The 19,763-nt window shown below is 37.9% G+C and overlaps 1 protein-coding gene across 3 annotated transcripts in view; it reads left to right on the top strand.

Annotated features, from left to right (window-relative positions):
• The window catches only part of LOC136255424 (uncharacterized), a 36,326-nt gene extending 22,982 nt beyond the window's left edge, over positions 1-13,344 (top strand). For all 3 annotated transcript variants that reach the window (XM_066048183.1, XM_066048181.1, XM_066048182.1), the window contains 11 exons: positions 3,567-3,641; positions 3,695-3,766; positions 3,821-4,099; positions 4,585-4,659; positions 4,713-4,784; positions 4,835-5,116; positions 7,233-7,319; positions 7,382-7,453; positions 7,509-7,787; positions 10,362-10,571; positions 12,135-13,344. In XM_066048183.1, the coding sequence (XP_065904255.1) occupies positions 3,567-3,641; positions 3,695-3,766; positions 3,821-4,099; positions 4,585-4,659; positions 4,713-4,784; positions 4,835-5,116; positions 7,233-7,319; positions 7,382-7,453; positions 7,509-7,787; positions 10,362-10,571; positions 12,135-13,153 (2,522 nt within the window). In that variant the 3' untranslated portion in view covers positions 13,154-13,344. The remainder of the gene's footprint in view (positions 1-3,566; positions 3,642-3,694; positions 3,767-3,820; positions 4,100-4,584; positions 4,660-4,712; positions 4,785-4,834; positions 5,117-7,232; positions 7,320-7,381; positions 7,454-7,508; positions 7,788-10,361; positions 10,572-12,134) is intronic.
• The last annotated feature ends 6,419 nt before the right edge of the window (positions 13,345-19,763 follow it).

Below are 19,763 nucleotides of genomic sequence, written 5' to 3'. Positions count from 1 at the left end.
ATCTTGCTTTTAGTTTTGCCATACATTAAGCTTACTAACTTTGCTATTGTTAAGTTAATTCACACAAAAACAGCCAAACTGTGAAAAAATGGTGCGGCCTTAAAAATCCTGGGTGAAAAAAGTTATGAAATCAAAGGTGGCGGCCAAGAAATGGCTGCAATGATGTTAATGCTAATAAATTTTAACAATGTACACTTTCACCCAGGCTTTTTAAGGCTGTACCATTTTTTCACAGCTTGGCTGTTTTTGTGTGGACTTCACTTCTTTTTGTATTTTATAAGGCCCCAAAACCAGCCTATGGCTGACTTTGAGGTTTGTTTTTACTTCTTTTCTATGTAGATACAATGATGATTATTGAAGACAGACTTATAAATGTATTTCATTGCATGATTTAATTCAGTATTTGATAATATTATTGTAATACTCTATATAATAGAGTGCACATTTTTAGGACTTCTAATAGAACATATGTAGAATATTCTAGAATAATCTAGTACTTCTATTGGTAGATCTATGAAATTACAAATGTTTGATTATATACAGATTTCAACTAGAGTTTTCATTTATAAAGTAGAAATTAAGTGAGGTAATCAGCCAAGGTAGCAGTGGTTCAGTAGTTAAGGATGCAGGTGTTAGGTATGGAGGTCCCTGGTTCAAACTCTGGTAAGTTTTTTTTCCCAACATTTTTGAACACCTTTTTTACCCCGCAGTGACTGCTCTTAGACTATTAGAGTATCTCAATCCCGCGATTTTACAATTGCTTAGTTTTTGCTTATAACTTTGTCGCTGTAACTCTATTGCTATTCAAACTGTCAAAAGGCACTGCTACAATGATCAGCCTATCTACATACCAATTTTCAAGTTATTTCTATACTCGGTTTACCCTGTAGCCGTGACAAGTTTGATCTTTTTTTATCCTTGAATATTCTTCAGATTCACAACAAACTTGGTACGTGAATCCACCGTTACACACTCTTCATTTGTGCCAAAGATCGAGGCAATTGAGTTACACGTTTGCATTTTATAGCAATTTTTGCAAAGTGTGCGAAAAGAAATTGAAACCCCCGTAGCCCCCGTACGGCATAAAAAAACAAAGAAATTAAAACAAAATTTTGAATGCCCATATCTTGCAAATGGCTGTTGCAAATTTAATCAAATTTGCTGTGTGGTGTACCCTACCTGGGGGACAGCTATAATGTAAAAATAGTGTGCTTTGGAGAAGGGGCCATGGAGCTATGCACGCATGAAAAAGCTGTTTTCTTTCTTCCTGTAAATATACTCACGGTGTGGTCGCTGGCTTTCTTGGCCACACGACACACTACTGTGTGTCTTGATACATTAAGTTAAGGCTATAACTATAAGTTACTCACCTATTTTAATCTACATAGCTGTCCTCTTTATGTTGTTCCATGGTCTGCTAGAAATACGCATCCACACATTGCCCAAATGATTACTTTAGTCTTAGAAAATAGTTTAGTAGCTATCAACTAGTCAAAGCATAGCAACTACATGAACCTAGCTTTAATGAATCAAAACATATATCGTATCTTTGAACTGGTTGGGCATCAAAACCATGTACAAACCACATTCCCATGATATTGCCCAGGCAATATGTGAGTTAAACTCCAATCAGTGCCTTTGAACGCCCATGCTAAAGTGATATATTGTAATGGTAAGCAAAGAGAACCATTATACAGTGCATTGATTACATGAACAAGTGTAATCAAAGCCTAAAAATGCTTGAAAAACAGTTGCATGGATTACTCATAGCACCTCATCTCTCAGATGGCTTAAATAAATGCCTGGTCTCGAATATACCTATTAATGTAGTCTACTGTTAGTAACTATATTTCTTTCCCTGCTGCTGCTGCTGCTGTTTCTTCAAGCTTATTTACAATATTATTTTCGAAATGTGCTGGAAACCCACTGAAATGGGCATTTATTTGAATGTGGCCAGGAAATACGGTACATTATATTGCAGTTCATATAATTTATGAACCCTACACCCGTACACAACTTTAACCCTTAAAGGCGCACAAAACTTTTGGGGAATGTGTGCTTACACAATGTGGGTATACATGGCTACATTAGGTGGGGGTAGCTTAACTCCTATAGTCTAAAACTACACAATGATCAAAAGTTTGTTTGATGGGATATTTTGGGAAGGTTAAAACAGAAGATGCTTACTTGTTACAAGTACACGAGCACAGTAGGGATATAGCACTTCTTATTGTTTTACTGTGATTTAATATCATGGACTACTCCAACTTGTTTCAGTACTTTTTATCGATGTGCTATGGTCCCTACTCTAGTTGAAAATTCCAAATTTTTGTCCTTACTTTAGTTGAAAATTCCAAATTTTTTTGTGTACTTGTTTGTCAACTTTTTTTTATAAATAATTCTATTATGACTGGTGAACCCACGCATACCGCATCTGAAATGGCGCCACGTGCCCCAGCTATATCAATTATCAAGTATCCGTTACACTTGGTTGTCAGCTATGTTCAACCCGTTGCACAGCAATACGAATCAAGAACTTTTCCAGAAGCATCTCTACAATCTACGCTACCAAAAGAAATGGTGCCGTGCCCCAATTTTATTAATTATCATCTGAAAAGTGAAGTATCCATTATGCTTTGCTGTCAGCTATATTCAACCCGTTACACAGCAATACGGATCAAGAACTGTTTGAAAGCACCTCTGCAATCAAAATAGCCACTATCTAAAATACGGATGATTTCCGTTTTGAAGAAAATCCATCACGTGCTCACACCAAATTGACACCTTTCCATGCCAGCAAAGATGAATGGCACACAAAGGACACTGGTAAATCCATGAAGAATGCATTGTACGTACTGCGGTATGCCAAAAGGCACCTGTCGGGCCAAAGCTACGTTGAACTGTGAAAAAATCAAGCCCGTAGCCTTAGCCGTTATCGAGTTATGCTTGTCTGGAGGCATTAGTCAGTCAGTCAGTAGAAAATTCTGTCAAATATTTAAAAAAAAAATTCATAGCAACTTGTTGAAAGCATTTTGGGTCGATCTGAAAGCTTGTTTGGGCTTAGTTTTACCTCACCAATACTGCCTCATCATCGTCAGGGAAAATTGAGGCTAATTTTTGGGTGATGTTATTTTGTGGGCCACGCCTACTCCTTTGTGGTCCCTACTATACAGTTACTATCGTACTGTGTGATGAAGGGAAGAATGAAGGTGATTCCGGTTTTCCATTATTCAAAAGTCTCTCCATGTGTTCAACTTTGATTGTGGGTCTATGACCTGATTCGATATTAACGGTGAGATGTTGTTGCAAGTTGGTAGGAGCTACTGCCATCAAGTTATGATGAATTAGCATGTTTATTTAAGCTTGCACAGCAAGTTTGGCCTTGTACTTTAGTGAGAGGGAAAAACCCTGGTATTGTTTAATCCTTATTACATCATGAGTAGAATGAAGTAAATTGTGTAGTTGTAGGAGGTACGCTTTGAAAATTATGGCGCTTTGTTTACAGTTATGCGTATTTACTATATAGACTTATGTGTGTTGAGGATTAAGATATATTTTCCATACAGAGATGATAATAGCTTTAAAAAGACATCAAGGATGCACGATTGTGAGCCTTCCTACTTCAGAAGATGAAAATTCAGGTGATTTAAACAGCCTTTAATTACATACAAATATGTACATTACTGCTGTCTAGATGATTTGTGTACATCATTTTTTGATCAAGCAATTGCCCAGAACATGGTGGCACTTGACCCACATTGCAACGGTAAGCATAATTATCTAACTGTAAAAAAATTCTTGTTTTTATTTAATTGTATAGGTCTTGTTGTACTAAGAAAACACTTCACAAAATTGTGTCATTGTCTACCGCAAGACTACAATAAGACACTTTGTAGAATAGAAGAGAATACAACTTTACCTGAAGGACTGGTGCCCCAGTTAGAAAAGCTACCCACTGCTGAACTGGCAAACTGTCACATCCTTGCTGCAATGATTGTGCCAATACAAGACGAAGTTCGCCTAGTTGCATTTTGTGATTTCGTCAAAGATTTGGTGGAGGGTGCTGAATCTAAAGAATTTGTTGAGAAATTAAGAGATGGTAAAATTACTAGTAGTATAATATTCACTCCTTTGAATGTTGTTAGAGAGACTCTTTTATAATAATATGTCACTTTTATTGTAAGTGTATATGACAACCACAGCTACTACGTAGCAACTATATGTACACCACTATCAGGTTTCTTCCAACTGAGTCTACTTATAGGTATCAGCAACTCTTCAGTGATATGTATTTTGAAACATAACTCATCTATTTTATTCTGCAGACTGTTGTTAGTAGCCATTCTTTAAATGCTAATCTGTAAGTATTTTAACACAAGCATGCTTATAAGCTGTGGGCTCTGCTCAAAGATAACTTTTATTCTTTACATATAGCATTTACTTTTTGTGGTCACTGCCCACACCTTGTTACTAGAAAATGTTTGATAGTAAACATTAATGTTGCAGTAGTTAGAGTAATACAGTGTAGAATTTGTAAACCAAAATTATGCTAGTAACTGTACCCAGTGTATCTTTTCCTTACAGAGGTAATTGAGTCGTATCGTAGAGATAAAGCATACACCGTACTTTCTCTTTCTTTGTCAAATGATGGAAACTCAGGTGATTTACATGACACAACACTTGATATGACATGCAGTACATATACCCTGTAGATGATTTGTGTACACAATTTTTTGATCAAGCAATTGCAGAACACATGGTGGCAATAAACAAAAACAGCAAAGGTACGTGCATACAGAAAGTGTTGATTTTAAGTCTCACTTCTACTATACAGTTCTCGCTGTAATCAGAAACAGCTTCACAAAGTTGTGTGGCTGTTTACCACACGACTACAGAGTCACTATTAGTAGAGTAAAAAGAATTGCAGTTATACCAGAGGGAGTGGAATCCCACTTGGCAATGTTACCTACTGCTGAATTGGCCAACTGTCACATACTTGCTGGAATGATCAGGCCATTATCAAGGGAACTTCATTTGGTTGGGTTTTGTGAGTCCATGAAGGAGCTGATGGACAATGATGTCTGTAATATGACATTCATAGAAAATTTAAAAAGTGGTAAGACGTAGTTCTAGCTTTTTCAGGAGTTCATAAAAATATGCCTGTGCATTCTTTACCATGGGAGCCAAGTTGTGATAAATGAGAGTGGCCTTCAAAGTTATTTTTGTACTCTAATATAGCAGCCGTAGATAGAACATTCATTGCTAATTGTTCTTTCATTCACTACAAGGTACAGTAGAAGCTAAAGTAAGTGGAAATTGGCAGTAATTGGTAAGTGGTTTAGAGTCCTGCATGTTAGGTGTAAGGTCCCTGTTTTAATCCATGATGGACTTTCTGTTTTTTGATTTTGTGCATTTTAAAGTTCTTACTGACTGTTCTATTAGAGTATCTCAATTGTGTTTGATACTTGTGTTTGGTGTAACATTGTAGCTATTACTCTTGTTTCACAAAAGGTTGTATGGTGCAATAACTAACAAGCTAAAAGTGGGGCTTGGACAGAGGTGAATCTAAAATTTTTCTATAGAGTTTCTGACCAGAATAAATCTAATGGGGAAGTCACTGCATCGTTGCTCACTCCAAGCTGAAAAAATAAACCTTCTAGGGGCCCTGAGGACACTCCCGTAATAGTTAGACACTTGTAATAGGTATCTTTGAGGATTTAAAAACCTGAGGTGATGTCAGTAATTACCAAGACACTGCCAAGGTAATTATTGACATCTCCAATGGTTTTTGCCTATTATGAGTGTCTGAGTGTTTTAGACAATGGCACAGAAGCAGTGAGTTAATGTAGAGAGTTCCTATCATAACACCAAGGGCATCTCAGTGAGCAAGATACGAGGTCACAGCACACCATGGAGCATGAGTTAAGGCTTGTACAAGTGATTTGTATTTGAAGCTTTAGAGATATGCGAGAATGGCAGTGAATGTGAATAGCCAGTGCCAACATGGCTGTCCATGTCTAATGGCAAAGGCCACTAATTGATTTAATGACTTTTCTCTGGTATTCATCAGCTACCACTGTGGTAACTAGCTACAAGAAACGGCGTACTTGAGTGCAATTTCTTTGTTACAGTTGGCTTGCAATCACATCACTTAGCCACTCTTTAACTGGTCTTGACAGCTTTAAATATTTAGCATAAAAATTAGTAACAACCCAAGGCATTTGCATGAGGATATTGTGGACACACATATAACTACACATTTTTATCAGCATTTACTGCTTGCAAATATTCAGTTTTCATACATACTTGTCTCCTTTCATAGCTCTGCTAATGTTTTCCAAGAATACTGAAGGTTTTCCACAACCACTAAAGGTGGGGGGAGGGTGTTTGCAATGTTAAAGAATTCTCTTATTGAAAAAAAATCCAGATTTGTTGTCACACCTACAGGGTAAATCACTTATGGGGATAAGTTGAATACTGATCTGTACATAAGGGGCAAAACAGGGAGGCCAGGGGCCATGCGTACCCCCGCTTTTCAGACAACACTTAATATAACAGAAAATTGAAATACTCTAATAGAGCAGTCAACCATTCAGCATAATTTTGTGAATGCTTTGACTGTGAATTTGATTGTCTGTCTCAATTATTCTCCGCCATTGTGATCACAAGACATTATACAACCACATTATACACAAATTATATGTAACTGGTTCTGGGAAACCAGTCTTTTCAACTCTGACAGCTGGTTCAATTTTTTACCACAGACATGTAAAGTTACATGAATGTACTATTAAATTCACTGTCAAAATCAACCACAATTAAGTTGTCTACTTATACTGGCTGCCTAGTGGAGAGCTGTACCAGTGGTCTGAGGCTATGCTTAAATTCAGTTTTTGAAAACAACCCTTTTGCTGTCCTCGTAATCCCCTGCCCATCACCCTAATTGAAGCTCACCTCAATCACCTGATGTATTCAACCTTACAAAAAAGTCATTTTAAATGGTGAAAAATGTGTGGCTGTAGTCTCCTTGTATAGTGAATGCTCTAAAAGGTAAGGAATTGCTGTAAAATCTGTGGTGTGAAAATTGGGACTTGTTCCACCATTGGCAAGCTATGATACTCTGAACACAATCCTGCATTCTCAATACTTGCGAAAAGGCATTAAGGCCAATTTTATTTCAGAGAGTTACAGATATCAATTAATACACAATAATATTTATTTTTTTATTGCAGAAGTGATCAAAGCTTTGTCCTCAAGTGACAATCAATCTCCAAGAAGCATAGCACTTTGCCTTCCATTTTCCAACAATAAAGCTTCAGGTGATAGACACTGGATAACTTACGTACTATGTTACATGGTTTTACATGTACCTGTACTATAGGTGATTGTTGTACAGCATTTTTTGATCAAGCGATTGCACAGCAGATGGTGACAATAGATGCAAATTGCAAGAGTAAGTACATAATGTTGACTGAATCTGTTTACATATCTTTTTTTCAATTACACAGGTCTTGCTGTACTGAGAAGAAACTTTGCAAAGTTGTGCCATTGCTTACCACAAGATTACAAGCAGACTATAAGCAGAATAAAAAGAACTGCTTTTGTGCCAGATGGAATGGCGTACCAATTGTCAAAATGTCCTACATTTGAACTTGCTAATTGCCGCATACTTGCTGCGATGATCAGACCTTTAAGGGAAGAAGTTGATCTATTAGGATTTTGTGATTCAGTAGAGAATTTGGTCGATGATGATGAATCAAAGAGATTAATTGTAAAATTGAGAAGTGGTTAGTGGTGTTCTTAATTTTCTTAAGACACTGTATATGTATTGATGCTTAAACTACAGTGTCAATTAATGTGTTATAAAATATTGTAGTCTAAAATATAGCTACATATTTAACTACTAGTTGACAAGCCATGGTTGATTAAATAGTCTGGCTATATTATGATTAGTGAACTGCATTTCTGAGTTGTGTGTCTTACACACACACAGAGGTTCCATGTAAATTTTAATCATTTATGTAGCTAAGTATGTGGTTCTCTACATGTATAGAAATTAAGTAATTAACCAGTAATTAGTTTGGGCAGTTAGCACATGTTGCCATCTGACCCTCAACACCACCACACCTTGGCCATTTTAATCTGGTGTTGTAAAGCAATAAATAAATAATTAATGTTGTACACTTACCTATTATGTGAAGCAGGGGAGTCAGCAGTGGCTACTGTCACCATCCCAAGCATTCTTCACCTCCCACAAGCTATTGATTGTGGTGGTAGTTTGGTAAACGTACGGGGTCTCGGCTGCCTTGTAGGATAAAAGTTCCAACTCTATTTTTATGGCCAGACATGAATGGGCCCTTTTCTTGGTTATAAGGCAACAGGTACTTGGGTAAGATGGGAATTCGGCGTCAGGAGTCATTTCCATTTTCCTCCGAATTCCCCATACTCAAGCCACAGAAAGGGGGACCACTGAAGGATGGTGGAACCTTTCACCCAAGTGGTCTGTTGTAGTACTTAGGGGGGCTAGGTAATATAAATATATAAGTATATATGAGACATGCATGCTTAACCTGTGTTCTGTTGAATCAATTATCCTACAAGTTTGTAAATGTACTAAACTGATAGAGTCAATACATTGAACATATAGTATGTGCAATATTGTAACTAGAGAGCAACTGTTCCTGCAATTGCTTCTCTTATAGACTACCGACCAATTTCTTCGATAGTGTTGGAGGGGTTTTGATATAGCGCTGGTAGGCACCACTTTGCCAGCGTCCCAACAACTTGATGTGGCTGTCTGTGTAGACCATCAATGTGGGTCCCTGGTGGGATAGTAAACAAAACATTCTTGACTGTTCTATTAGGTGACTGCTCTATTAGAGTGTTTCGATTGTTTTAACAGAAGAATGCAACAATGCTGCAAAGAAGCATTGTGCTGTAAAGTCCAACTTTTATTGTGAGGCATTTTCCACTTTTCGTTCCCATTTTCCTAGAATTCTACTTACCTATTTGTTTGTGACTAGGTGTCTTGGACACCTGTGTACATGTCTCTTACCAGAATAAAAAACTTTGCAAATATCAAAGCATTCTCCGAATGCCATTGTCTAAAAGTGCCTATTTACTTACCTACTTACTTACTTTCTAACTAACTAACCAACTTACTTATTTAATTACTTACCCACTTTTATTCTTATCTACGATGATTATTGAAGACAGAAGTTATAATTGTAGACAGAAGTTATAATTGTAGACAGAAGTTATAATTGTAGACAGAAGTTATAATTGTAGACAGAAGTTATAATTGTAGACAGAAGTTATAATTGTAGACAGAAGTTATAATTGTATTGTATTGCATGTTTTATTTGACTATTTGTTAATATTATAATAATACTCTAATAGAGCACACACATTTTTTGAAGATCATTAATAGAACGCACACATACGTAGAATGTGCTAGAATTTGATTTGGCAGATCTATATTACTATTAAATAGCCAAAATTTTTATTTATGTAATAGAGGGTGAACAACTGTGATAACAGTAGGTCAGTAGTTAAGCATTGTGGTGTTAGGTGTAGCAATCCCTGGTTGGAAGTTTTTTTTGACATTTTTGTGCTTTTTTACTCCACAGTGATTGAGTATCTCAACCCCACAATTTACACTTGCTTTGTAACTCAATAACTGTTACTCTTTTTGTTTTTAAACCATCAAAAGGCACTGCGAAGATGTTTGGCCTATGTACACACCAATTTTTAATTTATTTCCATACACATTTTACTCTGTAGCCATGACAAAATTCATCTTTTTGAACACAAACAAACATTCATAACTCCGTGGACATGTATCAGATTCATGGCTTCACCTTTACAAACTCTTTATCTGTACTAGATTTTTCATGGAAATTGAGTTAACGTATTTGCGTTTTATAACAAATTTTGCAAAGCCTGCAAAAAGAAAATCTTGTCCTCTGTAGACCCCTTATGAAGGAAAAAAGAAAGAAATATTTTATATAATTTTGGCTGCCCATATCTCGTGAATGGCTGAAGTGAATTCACTCAAATTTGCTGTATGGACTACCCTACCCAGGCATACAGTTGTAATGCAAAAATGGTGTACTTTGGAGAAGGGTCCATGGAACTATACGTGCGTGAAAATTGCATTTTCTTCCTGTCAATATACACACAGTATGGTGTGCCAGCTTTCTTGGCTGCATGATACATTATTGTGTGTCTTGATCCATGTACTGTGGAAAGCAAGCAACCAACAAACTTAAAAAGCACGGTTAGAAGTATTGAAATGGCTGGTGAATACTATCACTGTGATATATGTGAACAAGCATGCCATACGCATATTTTTTATACAGAACTAATTGAAGCACTTAGTGATGAGCCCACTGCAACAGCTGTTGCCACAACAGCTGACACCATGCAACCTGGAGCAGTGATATCAGGAGTCACAACTGATGTTACCATTATGTCATCTAGTGGGACACAACCAATGTCAAATGTGCCAATAACTGATGTATCCATAGTAACAGAAACTACATGTACAGAGCCAACACCTTCTGATGAAGGTATTAATATCTGTAACACTTAGGACAGTGTACATTTGATAAGTACCATTTTAAGTATTTAACATATGTGTGTTGTTTATATCACCTAGCATTGATTTTGCAAAATCTTTTTAAGATCTTGCAAGAATTTAATTCAAGAGCATTCTTGCAAGAGAAAATGGTCTATTATCATAAGAACTTGCAAGAATTCTGTGCAATAATTTTACAGAGTATGTACAATAAATTTGCTGACCACTGTATTTGTGACTGTTTCAGCAAAAAACACTGTACAAACATACTTTTCTATTTAAAAAATGAAATTTTAGAGTAGATGAAATTATGCTTACTTCAAAGATGCAAGATTTAATTGAGCCATTACTCAGGGAATTAAGTCTCAATTCCAATAAATCTATACCATTATCAATCAAGCATTTTAACGAGTAAAATTTTGATGAAGTGCTTCAATATTAGAATACACTATACTGTACAGCATAATAATTTGACAGGGGAAAATTTTGACGAATTCACCATTGTCAAATATCTACAAGGAATATTTTGATGAATACGCTGACTTCAGTATTCTAATTAACCAGTCACGTGAGCTTAGACGAGGAAAAATTTGACGAATTGCAACAATTCGCCAAATTCGTCAAAATTTTTCCCCATTAAATTATTATGCTGTACGGTAGTCTGTTTGCGTTCACCTGAGCCCTTGTGTCTTGTTAATAACTCTTGTTACATGGGCCAGCTGCCCAAACATTTAGTGCTGTGAAACCCTTTAAATGCTGGAACTATTTGTCAAAAAAGCGCTTCGATACTGGCAAGAACAAGTGAGTTATGAAGCTTTAAAAATATCCCATACATTAGTATGTTAACATGCTTGTTCCAGTAAAAAACCATTGGGAGTGAACACATGTTCATCTCTTTGATATTAGTGTATTTGGCGGGGGCTCAGGTGAATGCGTACTGACTAGAAGCGTAAAATTTTGAGAGGGAACTTTTGATGAATTGCAATGTAAATTGTCAAATTCATCAAAATTTTTACCCATTAAACTTTTGTGCTATATAGTATTCGCCTGTTCACGGGGAAGGGTTCAAATATCTTTGTTCCATTCCTGTAGCCTCAAGGGTATGTATGTCATGTGTGTTGATTTATGATGTGGTTGATGTAAACAAGAATGTTGTCATTTCATCATTTAAAATGCTTTCATACTTGTATACACAAGTAAATCCTGGGGTGCGGTTGATTTTCAAATTCATGGTTGGCATTTTAAGCCAAATTCCAACTTTGTAGACCAATGCAAATGAAAGTTATGGCTACGAATGTAAGTGCCTGTAATTTATTTTAATATAGTTGCTGTACAAATCAATTTCTTTATTCTTGCCTACTGTCTATACATTGCTTTGATTCCAAAACTACTCACCTTAGTAGGCTGAAACCTTGGTAACCCATTTGTTCTCAATGTAGATAATACTGAGACAATAAAGAGAAAGTTGCAAACTAAGCAGGTTTTTGCTGAGATGGTCATGTTTTAGCTGTGCGTATAGCCTATCTCAATGTACATAAAGTGTATTCCTTTTCAGAACTCTTGGGACTGTCAACTTCTACTGATCCTTTGCTTGATGCATCAGTTACTACTGCTACTGGCGCTACTGCTACTGGCACTACTGCTACTGGCACTACTGCTACTGACACTACTACTACTGGCACTACTACTGACACTACTGCTACTGGCACTACTACTGACACTACTGCTACTGACACTACTGCTACTGACACTACTGCTACTGACACTACTGCTACTGACACTACTGCTACTGACACTACTGCTACTGGCACTACTACTGACACTACTGCTACTGGCACTACTACTGACACTACTGCTACTGGCACTACTGCTACTGGCACTACTGCTACTGGCACTACTGCTACTGACACTACTGCTACTGGCACTGCTGCTACTGGCACTACTGCTACTGGCACTACTACTACTGACACTACTGCTACTGGCACTACTACTACTGACACTACTGCTACTGGCACTACTACTGACAATACTGCTACTGGCACTACTACTACTGACACTACTGCTAATGGCACTACTACTGACACTACTGCTACTGGCACTACTACTGACACTACTGCTACTGACACTACTGCTACTGACACTACTGCTACTGGCACTACTACTGACACTACTGCTACTGGCACTACTGCTACTGGCACTACTGCTACTGGCACTACTGCTACTGGCACTACTACTGACACTACTGCTACTGGCACTACTACTGGCACTACTACTGACACTACTGCTACTGGCACTACTGCTACTGGCACTACTACTGACACTACTGCTACTGACACTACTGCTACTGACACTACTGCTACTGACACTACTGCTACTGGCACTACTACTGACACTACTGCTACTGACACTACTGCTACTGGCACTACTACTGACACTACTGCTACTGGCACTACTGCTACTGCGAATAATGATACATCTAAAACTTCTCACTTTAATGAGGATGTTGGCAGTCATCCATTACCAGAAACAGGCACACAACTATCAAGTGATCCCTTTACTGATACCCCACAATAACACACACTTAGTCATGAATGGTATACACTTATTGCATTGGTGGAAGCCAATTATTGCATTGCTTAAACAGACTGATTATAAACCTACAGTAACTAGTACTTAGTAATACCTTGTTAGCATTCTATTGATGTACAGTAGCTAGTCATTCTGTGTAATGTACTGTATATGATAATTGGAAAACCATTAACAGATTCAGATTGTCCAGATGATTTTATAGGAGTTTACATAAACGACCAAATTGATAAAAATTATACGTTCTAGTTACATAGTTTTCTTAAATGTACTTGCATGCAATGACAGACTAACTTCATGCATTCTCCCTACACAGGGGTGGATCCAGGAGCTGGCAAGGGGAGGGGCACAAACAGGCTAAGTTGTAGGTGGTTGGGGAGAGCCTGTTAGTTGCTGCAAAGTAATAATTTGCATTGCTTTGATGTGCTTTTTTAATATCGATTGTGTTAATTGGTTGATCTGAAACCAATTTCCATTGTATCTCTTAACTGATAATCAAATCTAATCAAAAGCAGCCAAGCTGTAAAAAAAGGGTGCGGCCTCCAAAAAACCAGGGTGAAAAAAGATGTGAAATCAAAGGTGGTGGCCAAGAATTCGAAATGGCTGTGATGGTAGGTTAATGGCAAAATTTTTAATAACGACAATTCAGGTGAATTTGTGTTGCCTCTTCCAAATTTCACTAGAATTCGGCACCAAATCTGCCTGAATTGTCGTTATTAAAATTTTTTGCCATTAACCTACCATCACAGCCATTTCTGGCTGCCACCTTTGATTTCACATCTTTTTTCACCCTGGCTTTTTTTGGAGGCCGCACCCTTTTTTTACAGCTTGGCTGTTTTTGATTAGATATCATTTCTTTTTGTAATTTCATACCTATTGCCAGCTTTAGGTATTTCTTTTAACTTGTCCTTTTCTTTACCACAGAGAGAAGATTATTACGTATGAAGAAGATTTTAATGATTTGTTTAGCTACATGTACATTTAGGCAATCATTTACAAACATTGTTGTGTTGATTGATTATAAAAATAAGTCACACAGGTTGAACTGGTCACAGCTGAACACTCTACAGGGAAATGTGTATGTAGTTATACAGGGAGCCTCACAATGTAACTGTACTCTTTGACTACATGGTGAATGATTTGTAGTTGACCTCACCACATGGTGGCTTATTTCTAGCTGAAACACTCTACAAAATGTAGCTGAATTCTCTCTTGTTTCCATCTGATCTCTCTAAAGGGTGACTTGTTTATAGCTGATCTCTCTATGTGGTGATTTGTTTCTAGCTGATCTCTACAGGGTGAATTGTTTCTAGCTGATCTTTCTACAGGGTGACTTGTTTCCAACTAAACTCTCTACAGGGTGACTTGAAATGTAGTTGAACTCCCTACTGGGTGACTTGATCAAGCTGATCTCTCTACAGGGTGATTTGTTTCTGGCTGATCTTTCTACAGGATGATTTCTCTCTAGTTGATCTCTCTACAGGGCTGCTTGTTTCTACTGAGCTCTCTACAGGGTGACTTGAAAAGTAGTTGTGCTTTTACAGGGTGACTTGATCACGCTGATCTCTCTACAGGGTGCCTTGTTTCCAGCTGATCTCTTTATAGAGTAATTATCTAGTTGATCTCTCTACAGTAATATTTGTTTCTAGCTGATCTGACTTATTTCTCGCTGAACTCCCAGGGAAGAGCCTATGAAAATGCAATGGTAAACCATGAAATTTCATGTAGTTTTCATTGACACTGCCTATAAAAACTGACAACGTTGTCAGTTTTTTTATAGGCAGTGTCCTATGAAAATTTGACATTTCATGGCCACTGCAACCATGAACTTTTCTTGTGCCATGAAATAATTTGTCGGTAATATGAAATTATCATGAAATCTCCGCTTTTCATGAGTTTTCATGGCATGGATATTACAGGTTTTTGCAATTGAATTCGTCGCCTTTGCGATTGAATTCGTCCCGTTTGCAATTGAATTTGTCGGTTTTGCAATAGAATTCGTCCAGTTTGCAATTGAATTCGTTGGTTTTGCAATTGAATTCGTCGGTTTTGCAGTTGAATTCGTCAGTTTTGCAATAGAATTCGTCGCGTTTGCATTACAATTCGTCATAAACAGAACGGCTCCAAGAAACCAACCGTTCATTAAGAGATGAATTATTTACGCCATGGAGAGTTACACTTGAGACACTAGAAGGTAATTGGAGGTGGTAGTACGCGAAGCTGATATCTGTCTGATAAGTTAATTAACTTGCTCGCGAGTGACCACATCCAACGCGAATGGCATAGTAGAGTTAGGAATGTTTCTGGAGAGGCTGTAGAGGAAGAATTATTGCCTTATAAAGAGTTGTTTACTACTGTTGTACTTGAACAAGTTCTTGTAGCAGCTGCTACATCATGTTTTCGTGTTTTCTCCAGCTGCCATTCTTGTTACGGATGAATTTAACTGCAAAAGCGACGAATTCTATTGCAAAAGCGATGAATTCAATTGCAAAGCTGACGAATTCAATTGCAAACGGGACTAATTCAATTGCAAAGGCGACAAACTCAATTGCAAACGGGACGAATTCAATTGCAAAGTCACCGAATTCAAATGCAAAAACCTGTACCATGAAATATCAATGAAATGACTTTCATGGCACTTTATGGGGATTATTTTACTATTCATGGATAATCCATAGGTGTTTGATGGCACTGTTCTCTGGTAGTGCTACATGGTGACTTCATTCTATCTTATCTCTCTACAGAGTGACTTGTTTCTAACTAATCTTTCAACAGAGTGATTTGTTTCAAGCTGATCTCTCTACAGGGTAACCTGTTTCTAAATGAATCTTCTACAGGGTGATTTGTTTCAAGCTGATCTTTGTACAGATGATTTTTTCTAGCTGATTTTTCTACAGTGTGACTTCTTGCTGGCTGAACTCTCCACGGGGTGACTTGTTTCTGCCAGATCTCTCTACAGGGTGATTTGTATCATCAAACTGATCTTTCTACAGGGTGATTTGAAATGTAGATTATCTCTTTACAAGGTTAATTATTTCTAGCTTTTCTCTCTACAGAGTGAGTTCAAATGTAGTTGAACCCTTTGCAGGATAACTTGCTTCTAGCTGATCTCTCTATTGAGAGAGTTTGTAGCTGAACTCTCCACAGGGTTACTTATTTCTAGCTGAATCACTCTACAAAATGTAGCTGAATTCTCTCTAGGTGGTATGTTTCTAGCTGATCTCTCTATGGGTGACTTGTTTCCAACTGAACTGTCTACAAGGTGACTTATTTCTAGCTGATATCTCTACAGGATGATTTGTTTCTAGCTGACCTCTACGGGTGAATTGTTTCTAGCTGATTTCTCTACAAGGTGACTTGTTTCTACCAGATCTCTCTACAGGGTGATTTGTATTGAGCTGATCTCCCCACAGGGTGATTTGTTTCTAGCTGATCTCTATAGGGTGAATTGTTTCTAGCTGATTTCTCTACAGGGTGATTTGTTACTTGTTGCACTATCTACAGGGTGAGTCGTTTCTACCAGATCTCTCTACAGGGTGAGCTGATCTCCCTACAGGGTGATTTGTTTCTAGCTGATCTCTACGGGGTGAATTGTTTCTAGCTGATTTCTCTACAGGGTGACTTGTTTCTACCAGATTTCTCTACAGGGTGATTTGTTTTGACAGGGTCATTGGAAATGTAGCTTATCTTTTTACAAGGTTACTTGATCTCTCTACAGGATGACTTCAAATGTATTTGAACTCTTTGCAGGATAACTTGCTTCCAGCTGATCGTTCTACTGATAGAGTTTGTTATAGCTGAACTCTTCACAGGGTTGCTTATTTCTAGCTGAAACACTCTACGAAATGTAGTTGAATTCTCTATAGGGTGACTTGTTTCTAGCTGATCTCTCTACTGGTGGCTTGTTTCCAGCTGAACTCTCTACAGGTGATATTTTTCTAGCTGATCTCTACAGGGTGAATTGTTTCTAGCTGATCTCTACTGAGCTCTCTACAGGATGACCTGAAACGTAGCTGAACTCTCTACAAAGAGATTTGTTTGCTGATGAACTGTCTTCGGGGTCACTTGTTTGTAGTTGAACCGAACTCTCTCTACAGGGTGACTTGATTGTAACCGAACGCTCTACAGAGTTATTTGTTTTTGATACTAGTTGAAAGGTGACTTGATTGTACGTAGTTGAACTCCCTATGGGTGACTTGTTGTTAGCTGAACTCTCTACATGCATATGGTGACTTTATTATAGCTGAACGTTCTAATAGAGTGACTTATTGCGCAGCTGAATGTTCTATTAGCTAGGGTGACTGCACTATTAGAGTATCTCGATCATGCACATGTTACACCTAGTTCACTTTCATAGTGTAGCTCAGTGGATTTTAATCTCATTCCTTTTAAACCACTGAAAGATCGTTCTAAAATGATTTGTCTACCTCTCTACCTGATTTCAGCTGATTCCGTTAACTAGTTTACCTGGTAGGTGTGGCAAGTGTCAAGACACACGATAGTGTGTCGTGCGGCACAAGAAGCCGGCGCGCCACACTGTGGGTATATTGACAGGAAGAAAGAAAACGTCATTTTCACACCTTTGTATCTCGGTAATACCTTATCCGATTGGAACCAAAAGTGTTGCAGAGTTGCCCGCCAACTAGGAGAGTCCGCATTCCAAATTTGAAGGAAATTGCTCAAGCCATTTCCTAGATACGAGCAGCCAAAGTTTTGGGGTTTTTTTCTTCGTATTTTTGCATACTTGTAAAAATTGCTATAAAACGCAAATGCGTACTCCGATCGCCTTGAAATTTGGCACACAGAAAGGGAGTCCAAAGGCAAATCCTAGTATTAAATTTGGTGTAAATCTGATGAACGGTTAAGGATTTATGACCAATTATTCGCGTAAAACAAGATCGATTTGTTGTCACGCCTACAGGGTAAACCGCTCCATGAAATGAGTTGAAAATCGTTTTGTGGATAGATCAACCATTGTAGGAGTGCCTTTTGGTGGTTTGAAAGCAATCGAAATAAAAATAATGGAAATATGACTCAAAACCGAAGGTGTGTAACAATTGCGCGATCGAGATTCGTGAATAAAAATAGCAATAATTTTCACGCCTACCAAGCAAACCGCTTAGAGCAGTGAGCTGAAAATGGGTATGTAGCTGGAATAGTCATCGTAGAAAGTCCTTACACCAGTTACAGTAGTACAGAACAATCGGTTTACAAACCATTGAATTATGATTCCAAAGCCAACTCCGTGTAGCAAATGCGAGATCGAGATACTCTAATAGAACAGTCACCCTAAAAGAGCATTCAGCTAGTTCATGACTCACTCCATTATAGGTTTCTATTACACTGCAAGTTAAGCTGTAGGGAGTTCAGCAGCAACCAGTTAATATTGTAGACAATTCAGCTACAAGCAAGTCACCCTGTAGAGAGTTCAGCTACAAATATATCGCTGTATAATTATAACAAGTCACACTGAAGAGAGTTCAGCTATCAACAATTCATGCACTCTGTAGAGAGTTCAGCTACAAACAATTCACTCTGTAGAAATTCTGCTACAAACAAGTCTTCATGCAGAGAATTTAACAACCAAAATCCACCATGTAAAAAGTTCAGCTTTACTAACAAGTTACTCTGTAGAGAGATCAGCTAGAAACAAGAGAGAGCTCAGCTAGAAAACGTAACCTTGTAGAGAGTTCAGCTACAAACAAATCACACTGTAGAGAGATCAGATAGAAGAAGCCACCTTGTAGAGGGTTCAGCTGTGAAGTGATCACCCTATAGAGAGTTCGGCTAGAAAAAAATCACCCTGTAGAGAGTTCAGCTACAAAGAAACCATCCTGTAGAGAGATCAGCTAGAAACAAGTCACCTGTAGAGAGATCAGCTACACAGAAACCATCCTGTAGAGAGTTCAGCTACAAACAAATCACCCTGCAGAGAGTTTGGCTACAAAAAATTACCCTGTAGAGTATTCAGCTACAAACAAATCACCTTGTAGAGTGTACAACTAGACACAAGTCACCCAGTAGAGAGATCAGCTAGAAGAAGTTACATTGTAGAGAGATCAGCTAGAAGAAATTACCTTGCAGAGAGTTCAGCTACAAAGAAACCATCCTGTAGAGAGTTCAACTACAAACAAATCACCCTGTAGAGAGTTCAGCTACAACCACATCACGCTGCATAGAGTTCGGCTACAAAGAAACCATTATGTAGAGAGTTCAGCTGCAAACAAATCACCCTGTAGAGAATTCAGCTACAAATAAATCGCCCTATAGAAGATCAGCTAGAAGAAGTTACCTTATAGAGAGTTCAGCTACAAAGAAACCATCATGAAGAGAGTTCAGCTACAAACAAGTCACCCTGTAGAAAGATCAGCTAGAAGAAGTTACCTTATAGAGAGTTCAGCTACAAAGAAACCATCATGTAGAAAGTTCAGCTACAAACAAGTCACCCTGTAGAGAGATCAGCTAGAAGAAGTTACCTTGTAGAGAGTTCAGCTACAAAGAAACCATCATGTAGAGAGCTCAGCTGCAAACAAATCACCCTGTAGAGAGTTCAGCTACAAAAGATCACCATGGAGAGAGTTCAACTAGAAGAAGTCAC

Source organism: Dysidea avara, chromosome 5, assembly GCF_963678975.1.
Source record: "Dysidea avara chromosome 5, odDysAvar1.4, whole genome shotgun sequence".
NCBI lineage: Eukaryota > Metazoa > Porifera > Demospongiae > Dictyoceratida > Dysideidae > Dysidea > Dysidea avara.
Note: the sequence above shows the minus strand (reverse complement) of the source record. Positions and strands in the feature narration are given on the sequence as shown.